Source organism: Zea mays, chromosome 7 (genome assembly GCF_902167145.1).
Source record: "Zea mays cultivar B73 chromosome 7, Zm-B73-REFERENCE-NAM-5.0, whole genome shotgun sequence".
NCBI classification, from domain to species: domain Eukaryota; kingdom Viridiplantae; phylum Streptophyta; class Magnoliopsida; order Poales; family Poaceae; genus Zea; species Zea mays.
In genome coordinates, this window is record NC_050102.1 from 20,270,838 (window position 1) to 20,293,014 (window position 22,177).

Sequence of the window (22,177 nt, forward strand, 5' to 3'; positions counted from 1 at the left end):
TAGTATACTGGCCCCCGCCATGTTGTCAGGGTAGTCGGATGCCCCGAAGGAGATGGTGGTGCTCCTCCACCGCTGATGTGGAGCAGCCTTCAGGGCCCCCGGGACCGCCGAAAGGACCTCTCGGCGTAGGGACTTGACGTTCCTGTGGGAGGTGAGCTCCCAGCTCCCGCCGTACATGACGTACGTCTTCTTGTAGCAGTCGTTGTCGTCACCGGAGTCGGAGTCCCCAGTGAAAACATCCTTCAGGTCCCCCTCAGGTGACTGATACCCGAGGTCCTGTTCTCCCGCGGCCACATCACCATCGTCGACCTCCTCCTTGCCAGGCCGGCGACGACGCGGGGAACCATCCTTGGACGTCTGCTCGCGTCGCTCGTTGACGCGCTTCGCGAGCTTGATGATCTCGCGGCACTCCGCGGCGCTGTGGCGACTGTTGGGTGCACAGGGCATGAACCGCTTTTGCCCCCCTGCGGCTGTGGGCGCTTGTTGCGCTCGTTCCGACCCCTAGTCGCGACTGCGACGACCGGAGCGACAGACGGCGGCTTCTCGTGGCCACGGTTCTTCTTCTTCTTTTTGTCGTCTAGAGCGACGGCACCCGAGCCACCTGTCTAGGCAACCCTGGTCTGTGGTGTCGAGTGCCATGCACGACCCTCGGTAGCCATGGCACACTTGTCGGCCAGAGCGAAGAGCGTAGTGACAGTTTCCATGTCATGCGTGGCCAACTTCTCCAGCATCTTTTCATCACGTACCCCCTGGCGAAAAGCGGTGATGATGGAAGCATCGGAGATACGGGGAATAGTCCCTCGAACCTTGGTGAAGCGGGAGATGAAGGCCCGGAGACTTTCCCCGGGCTCCTGCCTCACTGCATGCAGGTGAGCCTCCACGCCATGCCGTTGATAAGCGCTGGCGAAGTTCGCTGTGAACCGCGCACAGAGCTCTTCCCAGGAGTAGATCGATCCTGGGGTGAGGTTCATGAGCCAAGTCCGGGCCGCCCAGACAAGGCTATATGGAAGTATGTCGCCATTACCGAGGGTGAGCGCACTAACGCTGGGTTGAGTTCTGCCCGCAGGTCATCAGACCTCTCTAGAGAGACTGGAGCGTCCTCTCTCGCACGTCTGTGGTTGAGCTCCGCTCGCAGGTCCTTAGTCGGTGCGGCCCTTACCGAGGGTGAGCGCACTAACGCTGACACCTCATGTTGACGCCGGGATGACCGAGGCCTGGGCCTGGCTGAGCCAGAATGCGCCATGCCGAGCAGACGGTCGACGTCGTCACACCACTACTTCATGGCCCCCGGTGAGGCCGTGGAGCTAGGAGGGTGGCGTAGCAACTCCCTGGCTGCAGACAAGGCCCCAGGCGTAGCCCTCGACGCTCTGGACGTTTGCGCAGGAGTGTGCTGCCACGCAGAGTGCACAGTAGCAGCACCCGACGCAGGGCGGTTGGTGGCCCGTGGTGTGGAAGACGCGACTTCTTCCTCCACCAGGACGTCCTCGGGCATGAAATCATGGTGCTCGACGATGTGGACCATGGTGTCGAGCAGAAAAACAAGCAAAAACCTAAAGCCTGGCCCCCTACCTGGCGCGCCAAATGTCGGAGAGGAAATTCTCCGGCCGGGTGGCGGAACGCACCCGCCCTAAATCCTAAGATGAGGAGGGGGCCTAAGCGTTTTGCCTGCTAGATGGATTCGGGACGAACACAAGAACACGCAAGGGTTTAGAGTGGTTCAGGCCGCCGGAGCGTAATACCCTACTCCACTTTGTGTTGTATTGAGCTTGAGAGCTTGTATGAACTTGTGAGTCCGAGAGTCTAAGTGAGTGTCTATGTGAATCTGCCTTGTAACGTCGTGTGCCCTCCTTTTTATAGCTCAAAGGGGGGCATGTACAAGGGTGCTGAGCCCCGACATGTGGGCCCAGGGGCAAAATGGAGGGAATACACTATAGAAGTATCTCATGCAAGCAACGCCTGGGCAATCTCTAGGCGCCATAATGTCCGTAGTCCATACGATATTGATATGTCGTGGTTGTTGCCTCGGTAACGCGCGAGTGATGATGAGCATAGTGTACGCCGCAGCACGGGCGTACCACGTGCCAATGGAATAGATAGGCACGCCGCCTGCGGGATGGTTTGGTCGCCGCCCGTCAACGGAGTGGATAGGGCTCATTAAATGCCGAGGCGGCACATCGCCTGCCAGTGGAATGGACAGGGCTCATTAAATGCCGAGGCGGCACATCACCTGCTAGAGGAATGGACAGGCGGCGCGCCTTATCTACAATAAATGCAGAGGCCGCGCGGCCCAGAGGCCTTACGTCAGGCTCTGCCCGCTGGCTTACGTCACGGGCAGCGTGCCACGTGGCAGCATCGGGGCTTCGCCTGAGCGGGGAGCAGAGGCATATGTGATAAGGTCCGGACACGTGTTGGCCCCAGACCCTGCCTGACCTTGATTAAGGCCTGGGTACTCTTTGTCCCAGAATCCCGGGACCCTGCTGTGAGTGGCCCGAACCCCACACAGAGGGGTCCGAAACCCGTCCTAGGGGTCCGGCTTGCGCCCGTGGAGGCTCTGGATCTTACCCGGAGGTCCGGTCTGTATACACAGGGGTCCGACACTTTCCCATGGGGGTCCGGACTCCTGTTGATACCTTGGAGTATATCATCCTCTCTGGCCACGTGGCGGCCTCGGAGCCGTCCACGTGGTGGGATCGGGTGCTTTTTACCACGCGACTAGAGATAGTCGCGTGGGCTCCGCGTTTTCATACTGTAGTAAGGGGTACCCCTGTTTCAGGGTACCGATAGGGCTCTTGTAGCCGCAATTGGTTAGGCTGCTAGATCCACTTCCTGCAAGAGTATATCCTAACATAGCGGTCTGAAGTTCATCATAAGCAGAAACAAGAAATTTACCTTCAAAGAAACTTCTCTTGCTGTCTGGAGGCACCTTTGTACAAAGTTTAATTTGTTTATTTTGTTTCTCTGTATAAGAATTATAGGAAGAAAGTGTTAGTGTTTTATCCCATTGAACATTAAAACTGGGCTGAGTTGGTCAAAGTACAACTAATTTAACTCCACAGTGAAGTTAAGACTTACCAGCCCTCTCTGTCTGAATCTTATTCGTGAACTAGATATGTGCCCGTGTGTTGCCACGAGAGTTAAAATTTCTAAGACATTAATAATCGCGCACATATAGTTAAATTTCTAACTTGTCTTATGTTGCACAAGCAGAAGCACATATTCATGCATAGATCATATATCGTTTTATCACCAGTCGTATCTTCAGCCTTCGGCTCCATCTAGTTGAATAAATTTGGCCGTGGCCGTGATCGTGTTCTACGATCGCGACGGGGCGGGGAACGCGCATAGGCAGAGGAGCAGCAACGCGCTTAGCCTCAGTGCATGCACAGGCGGCCGCCGCATCGTGTCTTTCACTATGGATAGGCGACGGAGAAGGCAGTGGCAACGGACACGTACGTGTCCCCGGGCTGCATGACGTAGGTGACGAGGGTCGTGGCGTTGTCGGCGGCGGCCGGGCACTGGCAAAAGATGGGGAACGTGACCATGGTGCCAACGTCGAGGTCGGTGGGCACCAGCTTGGGGTTCACGCGCTCCATGGCCTGGTACTGTGTGAGGTTGTGCAGCTTGGTGGTGGAGACGATCCAGCAGGTGTCCCCTGGGCCGATCTGGTACTGCATCGGCGCGTACGAGTTGGGTGACCGAAAGGGGCAGCCGCACTAGAGCGGCACGAGCAGTGGTTGCTCGTTGGCCGGCGCGGCCGTGGTGGAGAGGTTGTTAGGGTGCGCGACCATGAAGCGGCTGACGACGAAGAGGTCACTGATGGCCGTGAGATCAAGCAGCACGCCCGCGAAGCCGGCATGGTAGAGCGCGTACGCCTGGCACGGGTACATGCGGTTGGCGGCGCAGTTGAACCCCTTGACGGACGCCGGCGCGGCCGTGGCCATGGTCGTGTTCTACGACCGCGTCAGGGCGGGGAACGCGCAAAGCAGAGGAGCAGCATCAGCGCGTTCAGCCTCAGTGCATGTAATAAGACAACGACGATCGCAGAGCCTCAGAGGAAACACGATGAGTGGTGCCTCGCTAGGTTTCTCCCGCCCAGCCCCGTCAGTACTTACATAGTGTTCCTTAGTGCATAGTGGTTGATGATAGTGTAGCATGAATGGAGGGAGACACGAGGGCCGGCTTCTGTGGCTCGCATGCAGAACTGCAATGGCCACCACAACCACGGCGGTAGCGTCCCTCACTACCCTGTCCCCCGCCGTCGGCAAGCGGTTTGTCCTCTCGTCCCCGTGCCTCTCATTCTCCTCTCACCGCCTGACCATCGCCGGCCTCCGCCATCGATACCACACCGCCGCGGCGTCGAGGACAGCGAGGAGGCGGGCGGCGTCCACGTCCCTAGTGGTGGGGAGCTGAGGACGGTGACGCTCCCCGACGCGATGCTCTCCTACTTCGACCCGGCTGATGGGGAGCTGAGGACGGTGACGGTGGCGGAGCTGACTGCGGGCAAGAAGGTCATCCTGTTCGCGGTGCCCGGCGCATTCACGCCCACGTGCTCGCAGAAGCACCTGCCGGGGTTCATGGAGAAGGCGGGCGAGCTGAAGGCGAAGGGCGTGGACACAGTGGCGTGCGTGTCGGTGAACGACGCGTTCGTGATGAAGGCGTGGAAGGAGTTGCTGGGGCTGGCCGACGGCAGCGGCGTGCTGCTGCTGTCGGACGGCAACCTGGAGCTGACGCGCGCGCTGGGTGTGGAGATGGACCTCTCCGACAAGCCCATCGGGCTCGGCGTGCGGTCAAGGAGATACGCGCTGCTGGCCGAGGACGGCGTCGTGAAGGTGCTCAACCTCGAGGAGGACGACGCCTTCACCACCAGCAGCGCCGAAGAGATGTTGCGGCTTGCATGCAGTGATGCAGTGGCCGCGGAACGCGCAATAACATGCGGCTTTTGCGGCTTGCATGCAGTGGCAGTGGCCCAGGTGGGCGATGCTAAGCGGCTTGCATGCAGTGACCCAGGTGCATGCGACGTGGGATAGCATGCGGCTTGCATGCAGTGGGAGGTGGGTGCATCCGTGCATGCGACGCGCGACAGGGGAGGCGGGGGCACCCACCTTAGCTTCTTAATAGTTAGTAAAGATTTGTCGCGCGTGTCGGCGTGTGGCATGCACGGATGCACCCACCTCCCACTGCATGCAAGCCGCCAAGATTTGTCAAGCATCTTATCTTCAACTTCCTTATGTTTATCTTTTTCGCCTATAAAAGTTACAGGAATCGAGTTAACACAGAGCGAAGACAATTTATCACAAACATTTGTCTTCTTTCAAAAAAACAACTCAGTTATTTTTCTTTTTTAAATAACTTGCTGATGTCACAAACATGTGTCTATGTCCTTCTCTATCTCTCTTTATTAAATCCTTGTCATGTCATCATACTTGCTGATGTGGTGGGATACTTATTGAAAATGAAGCTCAAATGCACTCACGAGTGGGAATAGCACAAGGGGAAGCCCAATAAGGTTGGCTATTAGTTAGCCAAGTAATAAAAGCCAACGACTGTTGTGCAAACGTGCAAACAAACCATCTGATCCATTAGATCGTGATCTAACCGTAGGTCACATGTAACATTTAAACTCTACACCACCAGCTCAATAATCTTTATAAAAAAACTCTAACAAATCATGAATGTATCTGTGGTTGGATCGTAATCTAATGGATCAGATAGTTTGTTTGCACACTTGCACAGAATGATTGCATAACCGTCGTTGCCGTAATAAAAACAGCTTGGCTATTAGTTTGGTGTGGGGGATAGATATCCCCTGGGTCCACTAAAGAAGTAAAAGGCCTCACGAAAGGCCCAAGGGCCCAATAATTCGTAAGGTCATTCTTTCGTGGGCCTAGGGAAGGACAACCAACAAAGAAAAGAAGACGTGAGACTGATTAGTGCAAACCCAGACGGCCCACAACGTCGGGCGAATGAATCGCAACAGAGACCCGACTTTCCCGCGCTGAAGCCCACACGCAACAGAGCCATGCGAGGATAAGTCGGCAAGGATTACGTAGGGATAAACTCGAGAGGTTCACTATCTTTTAGCTACTTGTTGTTATCATACTCACGTGTACTGCCCCACGGTCGAGTATATAAGACCTAGGGGGCACCCCTTCAGATCGATCGCCCCTGTTCTACTTAGCCACCCACATAAACTCTCTACGCCCTCTATCCGGAGAACCCTCTTGTAACCACGCTCATATACTCACCAGGATGTAGGGTGTTACACACTTCTAAGCGGCCCGAACCTGCAAATCTTGTCTACTATCCCTCGTGCGACCAGCACGAACCATTTTGCTACAGTCGTTGACACCGTCCTACTCCTAAAAACACCTTGAGGGGCAACCCCGGGTGTGCGGTCGGACCCAAAACACCGTCAGCTGGCGCGCCAGGTAGGGGGTGTGTCGACGATCCAAGCTAGCTCAATGGCCGTCACCTTCCACAGCAAAATCGCCGTGCGTCCCGGATCTGTATTCTGCTTCGGGACAATCTCGTCCGTAGCAGATGAAGAAGGAATTCTACACCGCCTCGCAGATCTGCCGGAACAGAAGTCTCCTCCAACAAACTCCGAAAATGCTGGAAAGACGCTACTTCCGGCTCTTCGAAAAAAGATCGTCTCCGGGGAGGCTGGAGCTAGAAGCTCGCTGACCCGGAAGAGTCCGCTGCCTACTTCCCCGACGAAAGAATGGACACGGGTCGTGAGAAAGAAGGAGACCAGGGAGAGGCAAGTCGTTCTTCCCGTTCCTCCGACCTCAAAGGAGAACGGAAAGAAAGTCGCCGCGGCAGCAATACCGTTCTACCCCGACGTCCTCTTCATCGGGAGAGCAGAGTCGCCCGCCATCTCCGACGATGAACCGACCGCGCCTGGAGAAGAACCGCCTCAGCAAGAATCCCGCCGACGAAGGAACCGACGCAGGAACGTTCGACGACATCACGCAGCTGGAGAAAGGGATCCGGAGCAGCCTGTTTCGCGAGACGAGGTCTCAGAGATAGGAGAAACTCCGGAAGAACGCGTCCTCAGGGAACGAAGGAACTCTCGACGACGTGATCGCCGTCGGACTCAGGAGCAAGCCGAGCAAGATGCAAGGCAACGACGCGAGAATCCGCTCTTCGGGCACAACTTGAACCCCGACTTCGCTCGAGCTATGAACACGCCGAGCGAAGTCAGAGGCGTTCTAGCTCGGATAGCTGACGAACTTCCTCGGACTCCCGACGTTGAGGGATACCGACGCCTGTTTACTCAGGCGGCCAACCATCTTCTACCGCTCGCTCACCCGCCGAACGATTTGCGACACACCATCAACAGTCGCCGAGACGCGCGAAGCTCCATCAATGCTTCGCGCGAACGGCGGCATGAGAACGAAATTCGCCGTCGGGAGGAGTATGACCGAGATCATGGCTTCCCGACTCAAAGCCAGGCCACCAGGACTGAGTCGGCAACAGCTTCAACTGGCGGTACCACCCGGGGACGGTCGAGGAACCGCCACCACCACTCCCCTCCCCGGGACAGACGTCATCCCCGACGACAGGAGGACACGTGCGGAGTATCTGCACTTACTCCGCGCCTTAGGGCCATCCAATGGCCTCCCAACTTCAAGGTATCCAATGTCGACAAATATGAACCTAAGCAGGATCCAGGGGGTTGGTTAGCCGTCTACACCACTGCCGCCCGGGCTGCCGGGGCATCCGAAGACGTCATGACCGCGTATCTGCCCATCGTCCTTGGGCAAGATGCGCTGCAGTGGCTGCGACATCTACCCCGACACTGCATCGACGACTGGGGAGACTTCAGTCGACGTTTCATCGCCAACTTCCAGTCCCTCTCTGACAAGCCGGCGCAACCATGGGACCTCAAATCCATCAAGCGCCGGGGGGATGAGACTCTCCGGTCATACCTTAAAAGGTTCCAGACCATGAGAAACCGCATCCCCGAGGTCACGGAGGCAGCCATGATCGAGGACTTCTACAGAGGATCCAATGACTCGGTTTTCGTCCGAGCCATACTACAAAAGGCGCCGACTACCTCCGAGGAGCTGTTCCGGGAAGCCGACCTCTACATCACCGCCGACGAGCGGGCCCAGGATCTCATCGGAGGAGCAAAGCCTGCACCGGCAGCGCCACGACGTGACGCGAACCAGCCATCCGACAAACGCTGGGAGAAGAGGCTTCGAGAAGAAGTACACGCCGCCGGACCACCCGCCTCTCGCGCCCGAGGAGGACCTCGTGGAGGCGAGCGCACGCTGGACGACATCCTCGACGCCCAATGCCCGTACCACAAGGACATGCGCCACACCCTTCGAAACTGCCGGGACTTCAAGCACTCCGTCGGGCACGATCGACCCTTCCAACCTCTACCGCCTCCTCCACCGAGGGGAGGACCAGATGAACCACGACAGCCCCATCGGCAGGAGGAGGGGGGAGGAGGAGCTTTCCCGCGCGTTGACAGGGAGGTCAACGTCATCTTCGGCGGACATGGGTCGCAGGAGAACAAAAGACAACAAAAGCTCAACGACCGCCAGATACTGGTGGCGACCACCGGTCCTCCCGCCCCGTACCGGTGGTCGGAGCACCCGATCACTTTCACTCGGGAGGATCAGTGGCTCAACTTCGACCATCCAGGCAAATACCCGCTCCTCGTCGATCCGGTGATCCGAGAGAGCCGGGTAAAGAAGGTGCTAGTGGACGGGGGGAGCAGCATCAACGTCACCTTCCCCCGTACACTCCAAGGCTTGGGAGTTCACCTCAAAGAGCTCCACGAGTCGGACACTCCTTTCTTCGGCATCGTGCCGACGGAAGGGGAATACCCGCTGGGCCACATCTACATGCCGGTCACCTTCGGAACTCCGGAGAACTACAGAACCGAGTTCCTGAGGTTCGAGGTGGCAAACTTCGACTGTGGGTACAACGCCATCATCGGGAGGCCGGGACTGGCCAAATTCATGGCCATTCCGCACTATACATACATGATACTGAAGATGCCGGGACCACGAGGAATCATAACTGTGCGTGCCGACTTCCAAGGCGCCGCAGAGTGTTTCCGAGTGGCCATTCAGGCAGCCCTCACCACCAAGCCGTCGACGGTTCCTCCTACATCGGCGAACTCTAAGCCTGAGGAAGGCCTCACGGTACCGGCGAATGAAACTCAGGCCGCGACCTCTATGCGGCCGACTGAAGAAACCAAAAGAATCAACCTGGGGTTCGCTGACGAGCGCAAGACGGCTGTCATCAGCTCCAGTTTGAACGACAAATAGGAAAGCGCGCTCGTCCAGTTTCTGCAAGATAACCGGGATGTATTCGCGTGGCAACCTGCGGATATGCCGAGAGTCCCAAGAGAACTGGCCGAGCACAAACTGAAAGTCTACCCCCAGGCGAGGCCGATTCGACAAAAGCTACGTCGTTTCACGCCCGACAAGAGAGAAGCCATTCGTGCCGAATTAGCTCGCCTGGTCGCGGCTGGATTTATTAGAGAAGTATTACACCCTGAGTGGTTAGCCAATCCTGTTCTTGTACTCAAAAAGAATAAAGTGGATTGGCGCATGTGCGTCGACTATACCGATCTCAACAAACACTGTCCGAAGGATCCCTTCGGGCTCCCGAGGATAGATCAGGTGGTGGATTCCACCGCTGGATGTTCAGTGTTGTCTTTCTTAGATTGCTATTCCGGGTATCATCAGATTAGTTTGGCAAAAGAAGACGAGGAAAAAACGGCGTTCATCACTCCGTTTGGTGCCTTCTGTTATACCTCCATGCCGTTCGGCCTCAAAAACGCTGGAGCGACTTATCAGAGAGCCATTCAAACATGCCTAGCCGATCACTGGGGCAAGCGTGTGGAGGCTTACGTTGATGACGTGGTGATCAAAACTGAGAATCCGGAAAACTTCATCGAAGATTTACAGCTGGTTTTCAACAGCCTGAGAAGATATAGATGGAAGCTCAATCCTGAAAAATGCGTTTTCGGGGTACCAGCAGGAAAGTTGCTCGGATTTATCGTCGGCCACCGGGGAATTGAGGCTAATCCAGATAAGATTGAAGCTATCATGAAGATGGAAGCTCCTCGGTCACAAAAGAAGGTTCAGCGACTCATAGGATGTATGGCAGCTCTAAGCAGGTTTATATCCAGACTGGGGGAGAAAGGCTTGCCGTTTTACAAGCTGCTTAAGAAGGTGGATAAGTTTCAATGGACTTCAGAAGCACAAGAAGCTCTAGATGCACTTAAGAAATTCCTGACAACACCACCAGTACTAAAGCCGCCCCGGCGAGCTACGCCAACTCAACCAGCTGAAGATTTGCTGCTATATATCTCTTGCACGACTCACGTGGTAAGCACTGCGTTGGTAGTCGAACGAGTGGAAGAAGGGCATGCTTATCCGGTACAACATCCTGTCTACTTCATCAGTGAGGTTCTGGGTCCATCGAAGAAAAAGTATCCTCAAGTTCAGAAGCTATTATATGTAGTACTTCTAACTGCCCGCAAGCTACGCCACTACTTTGACGACCACAAAGTCATAGTGGTTACTGGTTTTCCAATAGGGGACATTCTTCACAACAAGGAAGCCATTGGCCGAATAGCCAAGTGGGCTTGCGAGTTGGGATCCCATGATATCGAGTTCCGACCTCGCACAGCCATCAAAACTCAAGCACTAGTTGATTTCGTATCAGAGTGGACAGAACAGCAAGTACCGGATAATCCAGAAACCGCGGAAGTATGGCGAATGTATTTTGATGGCTCGCTGAAACTGCAAGGAGCAGGAGCAGGAATTCTCTTCACTGCACCTGGAGGCGAGCACCTCAAGTATGCCCTCCAGCTGCTATTCCCGGCCTCTAACAACGCAGCCGAGTATGAAGCTTTGATACACGGATTAAACATCGCCATATCACTGGGCGTCAAAAGATTGATGGTATATGGAGACTCTCTGGTAGTCATTAGCCAGATAAACAAAGAATGGGATTGTTCAAGTGATTCAATGGGAAAATACTGCGCTGCCGTCCGAAAGCTGGAAGATAAGTTCGAGGGTCTGGAATTTCATCATGTGGAAAGGGATCGTAACACAGCAGCTGATACACTATCCAAGCTCGGATCCGGTCGAACTCAGGTCCCACCCGGAGTTTTCGTGCAAGAAATTACACGGCCGAGTATCTCAATAGATCAAACAGAAGAGTGCAACATCGTAGATCAACCCGAGTCAGACTCTAATGACTGGAGGAGGCCGATCATTAAGTACATAAAGAACAAAGAAGAACCAGACGACAAGAACTCGGCAGAGCGCATTGCCAGACAGTCGGCTCACTACACACTCATTGGGGAGATATTATACAGAAGGGGTGCATCAGGTGTTCTCATGAAGTGCATTCTCCCGTCCACTGGGAAGCAACTTCTGGAGGAGGTCCATGCAGGGCAATGTGGAATACATGCAGCCTCCAGAACACTAGTCGGGAAGGTCTTCAGGTCAGGATTCTATTGGCCGACGGCGAAGAACGACGCAGCCGAGTTAGTTCAGAGATGCGAAGCTTGTCAATACCTGTCAAAGCAACAGCACATGCCAGCACAGCAGCTACAGACCATACCAGTAACTTGGCCTTTCGCATGCTGGGGATTGGATATGATTGGACCTTTCAAGAAAGCTCAAGGAGGTTACACCCACGTATTGGTGGCGATTGACAAATTCACTAAATGGATAGAGTTCAAGCCCATTGCTTCTTTAACCTCTGCTAAGGCCGTGGAATTCATACAGGATATAATATTCAGATTCGGGATACCAAACAGCATCATCACTGAATTAGGATCCAACTTCACCAGCTCAGAATTCTTTGACTTCTGCGAGCAAAAAAGCATTCAGATCAAATACGCATCTGTAGCGCATCCAAGAGCCAACGGGCAGGTTGAGCGAGCCAACGGAATGATATTGGAGGCACTCAGGAAAAGGGTCTTCGATAAGAATGAAAAATTCGCAGGAAAATGGATAAGAGAACTACCTTATGTCGTTTGGAGCCTGAGAACCCAACCTAGCCGAGCCCTGCATGGAAACACTCCTTTCTTCATGGTCTATGGGTCGGAGGCAGTGCTACCTGCTGACCTCAAGTTTGGGGCGCCAAGATTGATCTTCGAAAGCATAGCGGAAGCTGAGGCCACCAGGCTGGAGGATATTGATGTACTTGAGGAAGAACGACTGAATGCAGTAATCCAATCAGCACGGTACCAGCAGACTCTACGGCGCTATCACGATAAGGCTGTGCGGCAACGGTCCTTTTCAGTAGGAGACCTCGTCCTCCGCCGAATTCTAACGGGGGAGGGACGGCACAAGCTATCACCCTTATGGGAAGGACCCTTCATAGTAGCAGAGGTCACTCGGCCCGGATCGTATCGCCTCACCCAGACGGATGGCACAGAAGTTGGGAACTCTTGGAACATAGAGCACCTCAGAAAGTTTTACCCCTAGCTGTATTTCAAAACAGCCGGGGCAACCATGTACTCTGTAAAGTGGAAATATGTCATCAATAAATATAGATTTCAAAGATACTCGGTTCGTTTATGATTGACTTGCATTCTTACTTAACTCGGGGTGACCACTATGCCCTACAAACGGAGCAATCGACTTAAGTCGGCAACGACTTAAGGCGGTGCAACATGCTCACGCTTACTTAACTCAGGGTGACCACTATGCCCTACAAACGGAGCAATCGACTTAAGTCGGCAACGACTTAAGGCGGTGCAACATGCTCACGCTTACTTAACTCGGGGTGACCACTATGCCCTACAAACGGAGCAATCGACTTAAGTCGGCAACGACTTAAGGCGGTGCAACATGCTCACGCTTACTTAACTCGGGGTGACCACTATGCCCTACAAACGGAGCAATCGACTTAAGTCGGCAACGACTTAAGGCGGTGCAACATGCTCACGCTTACTTAACTCGGGGTGACCACTATGCCCTACAAACGAAGCAATCGACTTAAGTCGGCAACGACTTAAGGCGGTGCAACATGCTCACGCTTACTTTACCTAGGGGGACCACTATACCCTACTAACGGAGTTATCGGCTAAAAGTCATTTACGGCTTAAACCGGTATAGCATACTCGCGCTTATGCAGTTCAGGGGATGATTTCCATATCCCACAAACAAACTTCATAATCATCATTTAGCGTTACCACAAATTCGAAATTCGGATACAATAAGAAAATGATGATGTCATTTGAATGACAAGCCGATAACCTCTAACGAGTACTTGATCATGCTAACTGCGCGCTCAGAGCACGCGAACTGTTTCTTTATTTTCCAATGTCTTTCTCAGGAACGACTGACGAAGAAGGGCGATTCGAGGAGTCAGGGGCAGCATTCACATCGGCTCTTATATCTTCAGGGACAACCACGCCAGGTTTTCTCATCAAGATTCGTCCCGCCCGAATGGCCTTGTCCAGGGCCTTATCGCGCTGAGCTTTGAAAGTGACAGCAGCTTCTTCGGCAACTTTAACAGCCCGCTGGGCAGTTTCTAACTCTTGAGCAATGGATTTCTTAGAAGCTCGGAGTCCCTTGACGGTGGTATCCTTTGCTGACAGCAACTGTGTAAGGCGAGTCACTTCGTCCGAGGATTCTTGCAGCTTGCAACGCTGATTATCCAGTTCCTCCATCGTAAAGCGGTGGCTCCTCTCCAAGATGGTCAGCGAGTTGCTGGAATCTCGGTACAATCTGTCCAGGTTGTCGCTAGAAGAAGCAAGGATGCGTTTCTCCTCCTACAAGCAAAAATCAACTCATTCAGAATCCAAGAGCATGATAAGGCAAAGCACGGGTTCGTAAGCTACCTTCTCAGAGTCAAGCTGAGCATGAAGAGAAGAACTCAGAGCGTTGGCATCATCCAAAGCCGCAGAGACCTGTCTCAACTCGATCTGACTCTGAGAATACTTCTCGAAGTCAGCGCACCGTTGAGCCATTTCAGCTTGATCTTGGGAATGTTTTTCTTCAAGAACTGCAATCTGCCGATTCATTCCTATCAAGGGGTAATCAAATGAAATAAGGTCAGAAGGTAAAACAATTCACGAGCAAAGGCAAAGAAGAAGAAGGAAAAGAGCACCGACTAGCATTTGTTGCCTCCAACTCAGACACACGACGTTGAAGCGACACTGGATTCCAGCATGCAAGAGACGAAGCCACTTCCGGGACAGAAGCACCCTGCAATCTCAGCTGGCTGGCCATCCCATTCACTAAAGCCTAATGAGAAGAACAGATGAGTAGAATGGCAACAGTTCATACAATGTAGGGATCAAGCTACAATACAGCACAATTACCTGGAGGTTGGAGAAGAACGAAGATATTCCCAAATCAGGAGATATCAGTGGATAATCAGGTGCAAGACCACCACCCGAAGCAGCTTGCAGCAGACCAGCAGGAACGAGCTCAGTACATTCAGCAGAGCCTAACGCCAGACCAGTGGGGATGCTGCCCTCTAAAGCGACCCCCTGATCCGGAGTTTGGGCCACCACCATGCCGCCAGAGTGTGGAGGTGAACCCGCGTGAACGTCCATGGAAGTGCAGGAAGGAGACCCTGCTCGGGCACCCTCGGGGGCTGGGTCACAGTCGGCACTGCCCACTTGAGCCGGATCATCCCCGGCAACACCCTCGGGGGCTGGGCAGTGGCCTACACTCTTCGCCCGAGCTAAGTCACTCCCGACGACATCCTCGGGGGCTGGGCATATATCAGCGCCATTCTTGGGACCCAGGCTCTCTGCCGTGACCACCTCTAGGGTTGACGGGCCTTCAGCTACTTCCATGGGATCAGAACGATCCAGGTCAGCATCCCGACCCTCAAGATCATGCTCTAAGGTCGACGAGGCACGGGATGACCTCAACCCAGCATCTGGCACGGCTGCACAAGTTTCTGTCGCATTAGCATCTGCAGGTTCCAACAACAAGTTCTCAGGGACCATATCCTCTAGAGCTTGATCAAAATTGGCCATGGACAGTTCTTGCAGACCAATAAGGGCAGACAAGGCGGGAGAAGGAACTCCACTACTTCCACCGCTAGCGATGAACTGCCGACTGTTTTTCCGAGTTAATGGAATTTCATTTTCTTCCTCCTCATCCTCCACAGTAACAGCACAAACAGCATCCTCATTGGGGTCAGCAGCAGGCGGAGCACACCCATTGGGATCAATGTCAGCAAGGCCAGTTGCAGTCATTTCTTCGGCAGCAGGAGCTAAGGTACTGGCATCCTCGTCAAAGCTGGATACTCGCCGGAGGCGTCTTCTCTTTTTTTTCTGCTCATCAGCAGAAGGCTCGGGCTGACTGGTTCGGTTAGGGCGCCTCGGGCGAGTACTGACAGGTTTTGGGACATCCAAGGTCGCATCAACCTCTGGAAGGGGCACCACTGCCAATGTACCATCAGGAGCAACATCGGATGAATCCTCAGCTAGCAGATCGAGCATATCATTTATGTCAGCATCACTGGGGTTCAGAGGCACTTCGAAATAAACCTGCCGTTCATCATCAGGAATTGCCCCGAGCGAAGCAACCAAAGCACTGATTTCCTCGGCAGAAGGTCGCACTCTAAGACCCAAATTGCTATCAGTCACGGGTGGATTGGACACAAAAAGGGTGAAAGCTTTGGGAGAAGGAAGGTTCCAAGCCGAGTAAGCCACTGGAGCACCAACGTTTGAAACTTTACCCCTGAGGATCAGTTCGAGTCGGCTTACCAAATCAACAGAAGGAATTCTCCTATTGGTAACTCGGGTTGAGTCGGCCAGCCCTCGGTAAAGATATGCCGGATAGGCCCTGTCTTTCAACGGCTGAATGTTTTTGAAAACGAAATCTGTGACCACAGCTTCGGCAGTCAGACCTCTCTCTTTCAGTAATCCGACTTCAGTAAGCAACACGCCTGCCTCGGCCACTTCTTGATCCGTGGGAGACTCAGTCCAACTCAGAGTACGAACGTCTGGCTGTCTTCCTGAGCGGGGAGGGAGAGAATTTCCATAATTATCAATTATAAACCACTCCAGACGCCAACCTTTAATGCTGTCCTTGAGGGGTATCTCGAGATACTCGGTCTTCCGCCCACGGCGCATCTCCAAACTGGCACCTCCGACCAACTGATGTTGCCCCCCGGCCATCCCAGGACGACAGTGATACAGATATTTCCATAAGCCAAAATGCGGCAGCACGCCGAGATAAGCTTCGCAAAGGTGAACGAAAATAGAGATTTGGAGAATGGAATTAGGGTTCAAATGAGTCAGGTTGATGTGATAAAAATCAAGGATGCCACGGAAAAAAGGAGATATGGGAAGGCCGAGGCCGCGAAGAAGGAAAGGAGTGTAAACTACTGACTCGTGGGTATCTTCGGTTGGGACAGTAGTCCCGTGGCAAGCCAGCCAAGAACAGAGTTCCCGCGGAGGAAGAACCCCGATGGAGACAAGGCGGAGAAGCTCAGCTTCAGAAATTACAGACATGTGGTTACCTGCGAAGGGTAACTGGCTGTTGGGGTCGATTGCGGGGATCGCTGCAGCAGACGAGTTCGCAGTTTTTCTCTTGGGCGCCATCTTGCTTCTCACTGGCGAAACAGAGTAGGAGGCGAGTGGCAGAGAAGACTCAGATGCGGAAATGCAAGAACTAGGGCACGGAAAGCAAAGGCGGCTAAAAGCGCGACTCTTAAGGGATATTCTTGAGCCAGATACCCTTTCAAAAAGTGTCCAGTCATCACTCGGCGGTCATCTCCGAAATTCCAGCATGCCACGTGGATATCCGACAGTTATTTCCAAGAGAGCCGACGTGCCACCTCATCACTCGGTTATTTTCCTCAAAATAACTTGTAAAACTGGCTATCATTCGGCGTTACCTCTAAAACGCCGACCACGTGTTCAATCGCTCGGCATTACTTCTAAAATGCCGATGCCGACCTTCAATCATTCGGCGTTACCTCTAAAACGCCGACCACGTGTCCAATCGCTCGGCATTACTTCTAAAATGCCGATGCCGACCTTCAATCACTCGGCGTTGCCTCTAAAACGCCGACCACGTGTTCAATCGCTCGGCATTACTTCTAAAATGCCGATGCCGACCTTCACTCACTCGGCGTTGCCTCTAAAACGCCGACCACGTGTTCAATCGCTCGGCATTACTTCTAAAAAATGCCGACGCTGACTTTCAATCACTCGGCGTGTCCTCTAACGCGCCGACCACGTGTTCAATCGCTCGGCATTACCTCTAAAAATACCGACGCCGACCTTCAATCACTCGGCGTTGTTTCTAAAACGCCGACCCTGTATTCTATCGCTCGGCATTACCTCTAAAAATACCGACGCCGACCTTCAATCACTCGGCGTTGTTTCTAAAACGCCGACCCTGTATTCTGTCGCTCGGCATTACTTCTAAAATGCCGATGCCGACCTTCTATCATTCGGCATTGCCTCTAAAACGCGGATCTTGTGTTCGATTGCTTGGTGTTACTTCTAAAACGCTGATGACAACCTACACATCGCTCGGCGTTGTTTCTACTACATTAAAAGAATCAGTTCAACATTCAGGAAAAGGAACGACAAGTCATCGAAAAGGGGGGATCAACGATAGTTCTTCATTAAAGGGAAGTTAACGAGTTTACAAACCAACTCTTCACGAGTTGGTACTTCCCTACTTCTACTCTACATTATTACTACTACTAAACTACACTAATTACTACTACATTATTCTAACTATACTAAACTATACTAACATCTAAGAAGACCAGTGGCGTCTAGCCACTGGCCCTGCCCCTGCCGCCGCCGCCGCCCTTGGTGCTGCCCTTACTGCTGCCACCCTTGGTGCTGTCCCTGCTGCCGTCGCCGCCGCCCCTGCCACTGCCGCTGCCGTCACCGTCGCCGTCGTCGTCGTCGTCGTCATCGTCGTCGTCGCCTTCACCCTCGTCGCCGCCGTCCGAGTCCTCCTCATCCGAGGAGTACTCCGACTCATCCGAGCCTTCGAGCCCGGAGCGCTCGACGGCCCGGATGTACGTCCAGACCTCCGCGGCTATCCCCTGGGAGTCGTCCGAGTCATCGGACGACGCCGGGGGAGAGACGAGAGCCGGAGACCCCTCGGACTCGGAGGAGAACTCCTCCTCCGAGTATTCCGAGTCACCGAAATCCTCCGATGGAGGAGTCGGCTCGCGCTTGCGCTTGTTGTTCTTGCCCATGGCGGAAGCAGACAGAGGGGAGGAAAAGAAGGCAGTAAGGAGCAGCGAAGAGATGTGGAGAAACCAGAGAAGCAAAGGGGTTATTTATAGAAGGGAAAGGCAACCGCTCACTTCTAACCGCGGTCACTGAACAGTCGCAAGGCATTCAATAAGCACTTCCACCCATCTGAAGACACGTCAGACGGCGGACGCCGTTTCATGCAACACTACACCCATTGGGACTCCAGTCAACAGCGCAAAGGATATGATTACACTAGCCGTCCCATCGCATTACTACTCAGAGGCAACCGGCTAAAACACTCAGCGTACCAAGCCGTCCCTTGCCCACACCCATTGGGGGGGGACGCCCAGGAATTATCAGTATATTTTTCAAACGGTCACATCCGTGCAGGGCATGCAGTGAATACCTCAAGACAAAAATGAGATATCAGTAAGGATCAGAGGAAAGCCAAATATAGCCAGCAAAGTACAAGATATGGCCGACAGAAGCGACGTGAAGACTAGACAAAGAACGTCCGTCAAACGTCCAATCAATCGCAGAAGCAAATAAATTGCACTACCTAGCAAGATATGGATGAATTGCAAACTCGGCTGCTAAAGACAAAATATACGCTGACCTCTGCAGCAAAATATTGATGACATAATGCTGACCTCCAAAGCATAATGCAAAGTAGCTTCACAACAGTTTCCACAAGCGAAAGGAAGACCTTCGAATGGATTATCCATAAAAAATCCATTTGAAGGTCGGGGGCTACACCCATTGGGTGCACCTCCGGTGCACCCTATGGAGTATTATTCTAAACCGATATGGCGCCGACTTCTAAGGCGTAGAGCAAGATTGAAAAGACCAATCCTCAACCGAGATGCAGGAGCGCGAATGGAGATAATCTTTGGAAGAAGACCTTCAAATAGATTATCTTCTAAAATCTACTCAAAGGTCGGGGACTACACCCATTGGGTGCACCACCGGTGCACCCAATGAAGTCCAAAGTCTTACAATCCAAAAATGCCGACCTCTAAGGCACAAGCACAAAACCAAGCTTTGGTCGAACGAGTGATCAGAGCTAGAGAAGACAGCAGGAAGTCATTTTTTGGACCTTGGATCTTTGAGTTGATTACCTCTAAATCAACCCAAAGATCGGGGGCTTGTGGGGGATAGATATCCCCTGGGTCCACTAAAGAAGTAAAAGGCCTCACGAAAGGCCCAAGGGCCCAATAATTCGTAAGGTCATTCTTTCGTGGGCCTAGGGAAGGACAACCAACAAAGAAAAGAAGACGTGAGACTGATTAGTGCAAACCCAGACGGCCCACAACGTCGGGCGAATGAATCGCAACAGAGACCTGACTTTCCCGCGCTGAAGCCCACACGCAACAGAGTCATGCAAGGATAAGTCGGCAAGGATTACGTAGGGATAAACTCGAGAGGTTCACTATCTTTTAGCTACTTGTTGTTATCATACTCACGTGTACTGCCCCACGGTCGAGTATATAAGACCTAGGGGGCACCCCTTCAGATCGATCGCCCCTGTTCTACTTAGCCACCCACATAAACTCTCTACGCCCTCTATCCGGAGAACCCTCTTGTAACCACGCTCATATACTCACCAGGACGTAGGGTGTTACGCACTTCTAAGCGGCCCGAACCTGCAAATCTTGTCTACTGTCCCTCGTGCGACCAGCACGAACCATTTTGCTACAGTCGTTGACACCGTCCTACTCCTAAAAACACCTTGAGGGGCAACCCCGGGTGTGCGGTCGGACCCAAAACACCGACATTTGGCTCTAAAAAATATACTCAGCTATTCAAGTCACCGAAGTGCATCTGAACTAACAATATTTATGTTCAGATATTTATGTTAACATGAACTTGGTGTCGACAAGTTGAAGGAAATCCCTACTAATCCTTAAGGGTGGACGGAGGGCGTTCACCACCGCACCGTGCCCCCGCCCGCGTCTTCCTCCGCCCGCGAATCACGCCCCGCGCGCGTCGCCCTCGCAGTCAGAAAAAAACCCTCCGCCGCCTCCGTCACGCCATCGCCGCCCTTCCCCGCGCGATCCCCTTCCCCAATCCTTGCGCCACCAACGGCGCCCGAGCACCAGCCACCATTTCATCCCCAAACCTCAATCCCCGCCCCTGCCTCGCATTCCCCCCGCGCCGTGATGTCCCCGCCGTGACGCCCGCCCCGCGTCCTCATCGCGCGCCTGCCCCGCGTCCTCATCACCTCTTCCTCTCTCCCTGTCGCCACCTCTCCTCCGGCTCCCGGATTCGCCACCACTCCTCGCCGTGGACATGGGCGCTGGCGCACAGGACCCTAAGAGCACGCGGCCCCCTAACGGCAAGATCCACCACCTGCTGCACCTCTACTACCACTGGTTCCTGCCGCCGGAGGACCGGGACGAGAGCGGCACTGGCAGCCAGGGTTGAGGCATCTAGCGCTCCCCCAACCTATCGAGCCGTCCGGGCTGCTGGTGCAGAAGAGGGGCGACGGGGAGCCACCATCCGAGTCAAGGCTGATGGTGGAAAGGGCCACCATCCGAGTCAAGGTTGCGCCGTCCGTGGTGCTCGCCGCCCGTGGTGAAGCAGGTTCGTAGAGGGTGAAGCGCTACATCCAGGAGATCCGTCTGGAGCGAGCGCTGAAGTAGGAGGTGCCATCCGTGCGGGCCGCGGCGAGGGAGCGGCCCAGACCGCTAGCCCTCCCTGAGCGGAAGAGGAAGTCGAACGACGCCGGCGCCGAATCCCAGTTCTGCAGTTGCGGGTACGCGGTTCCTGGGCACCTACTGGGGCACCGTGAGCACGGCCTTCTGCGCCGAGATCGTGGAGTCCGCCGACGCCTACCTCTTGGCGGGCCCCATCTTCAACGACTACAGCTCCGTGGGCTACTCTATCCTGCTCAGGAAAGACAAGGCGGTGGTGGTGCAGCCGGACCGCGTCACCGTCGGCAACGGCCCCACCTTCGGCTGCGCCATGATGAGGGACTTCCTATCGGTGCTGGCCAAGCGCGTGCGCCCCAACACCACCGCCTACGACAACTACCGGAGGATCTTCGTCCCCGGCGGGCAGCCGCCCGAGTGCGAGGCCGGCGAGCCCCTCCGCGTCAACGTCCTCTTCAAGCACATCCAGAGGATGCTCAGCGGTGGCAGCTCCGTCATCGCGGAGACGGGAGACTCGTGGTTCAACTACCAGAAGCTGCGGCTGCCCGACGGCTGCGGGTACGAGTTCCAGATGCAGTACGGGTCCATGGGCTGGTCAGTGGGCGCGCTGCTCGGCTACGCCCAGGGCGCCCCCGACAAGCGCGTCATCGCCTGCATCGGCGACGGCAGCTTCCAGGTGACGGCGCAGGACGTGTCGACGATGCTCCGGTGCGAGCAGAGGAGCATCATCTTCCTCATCAACAACGGCGGCTACACCATCGAGGTGGAGATCCACGACGGGCCCTACAACGTCATCAAGAACTGGGACTACACGGGCCTCGTCGACGCCATCCACAACGGCTAGGGGAGGTGCTGGACCACCAGGGTGGCCACGGAGGAGGAGCTCACGGCGGCCATCGCCACGGCCACCGGCGACGACAGAAAGGACTGCCTCTGCTTCATCGAGGTGGTGGCGCACAAGGATGACACCAGCAAGGAGCTCCTGGAATGGGGCTCCAGGGTCTCCGCCGCAAACTCCAGGCCACCCAACCTGCAGTAGCTTCCTTGTGGTGGCGCACAAGGATGGCGTTCTTTCAACTTTCATCATGCTTGCTCCTATAGCGAAGTACTCTAATGAGAAAGAAAGTATTCTAATCATGGCTCCCAGTTGCAGACCTGCAACCCTAACCAAATTGTTACGTCTGCAGCTACTTGTTTCCGACAAGTTGTTAGTATTTAGTTTCCAAATTGCTTGCTTGAGGTCATCGTTCCTTTATTCTTCTTTTTGTTCTGGATGGACTTAGGGTAGTCAGCAATGAATAATTCAGATTAAGGCATTTAACTCGATGGATAATATTAA

At 54.2% G+C, this 22,177-nt stretch overlaps 1 protein-coding gene and 1 pseudogene across 1 annotated transcript; both read left to right on the forward strand.

Moving 5' to 3' along the window:
- The first annotated feature begins 4,206 nt into the window (after positions 1-4,206).
- Positions 4,207-5,027, forward strand: LOC103633765 (peroxiredoxin-2E-2, chloroplastic-like). Its single transcript, XM_023300680.1, is given in 2 exon segments — positions 4,207-4,407; positions 4,410-5,027. Coding segments are annotated over 2 exon segments (819 nt in total).
- Positions 5,028-20,700: 15,673 nt separating this feature from the next.
- On the forward strand, positions 20,701-21,877 carry LOC103633764 (pyruvate decarboxylase 3-like; annotated as a pseudogene).
- Positions 21,878-22,177: the final 300 nt, after the last annotated feature.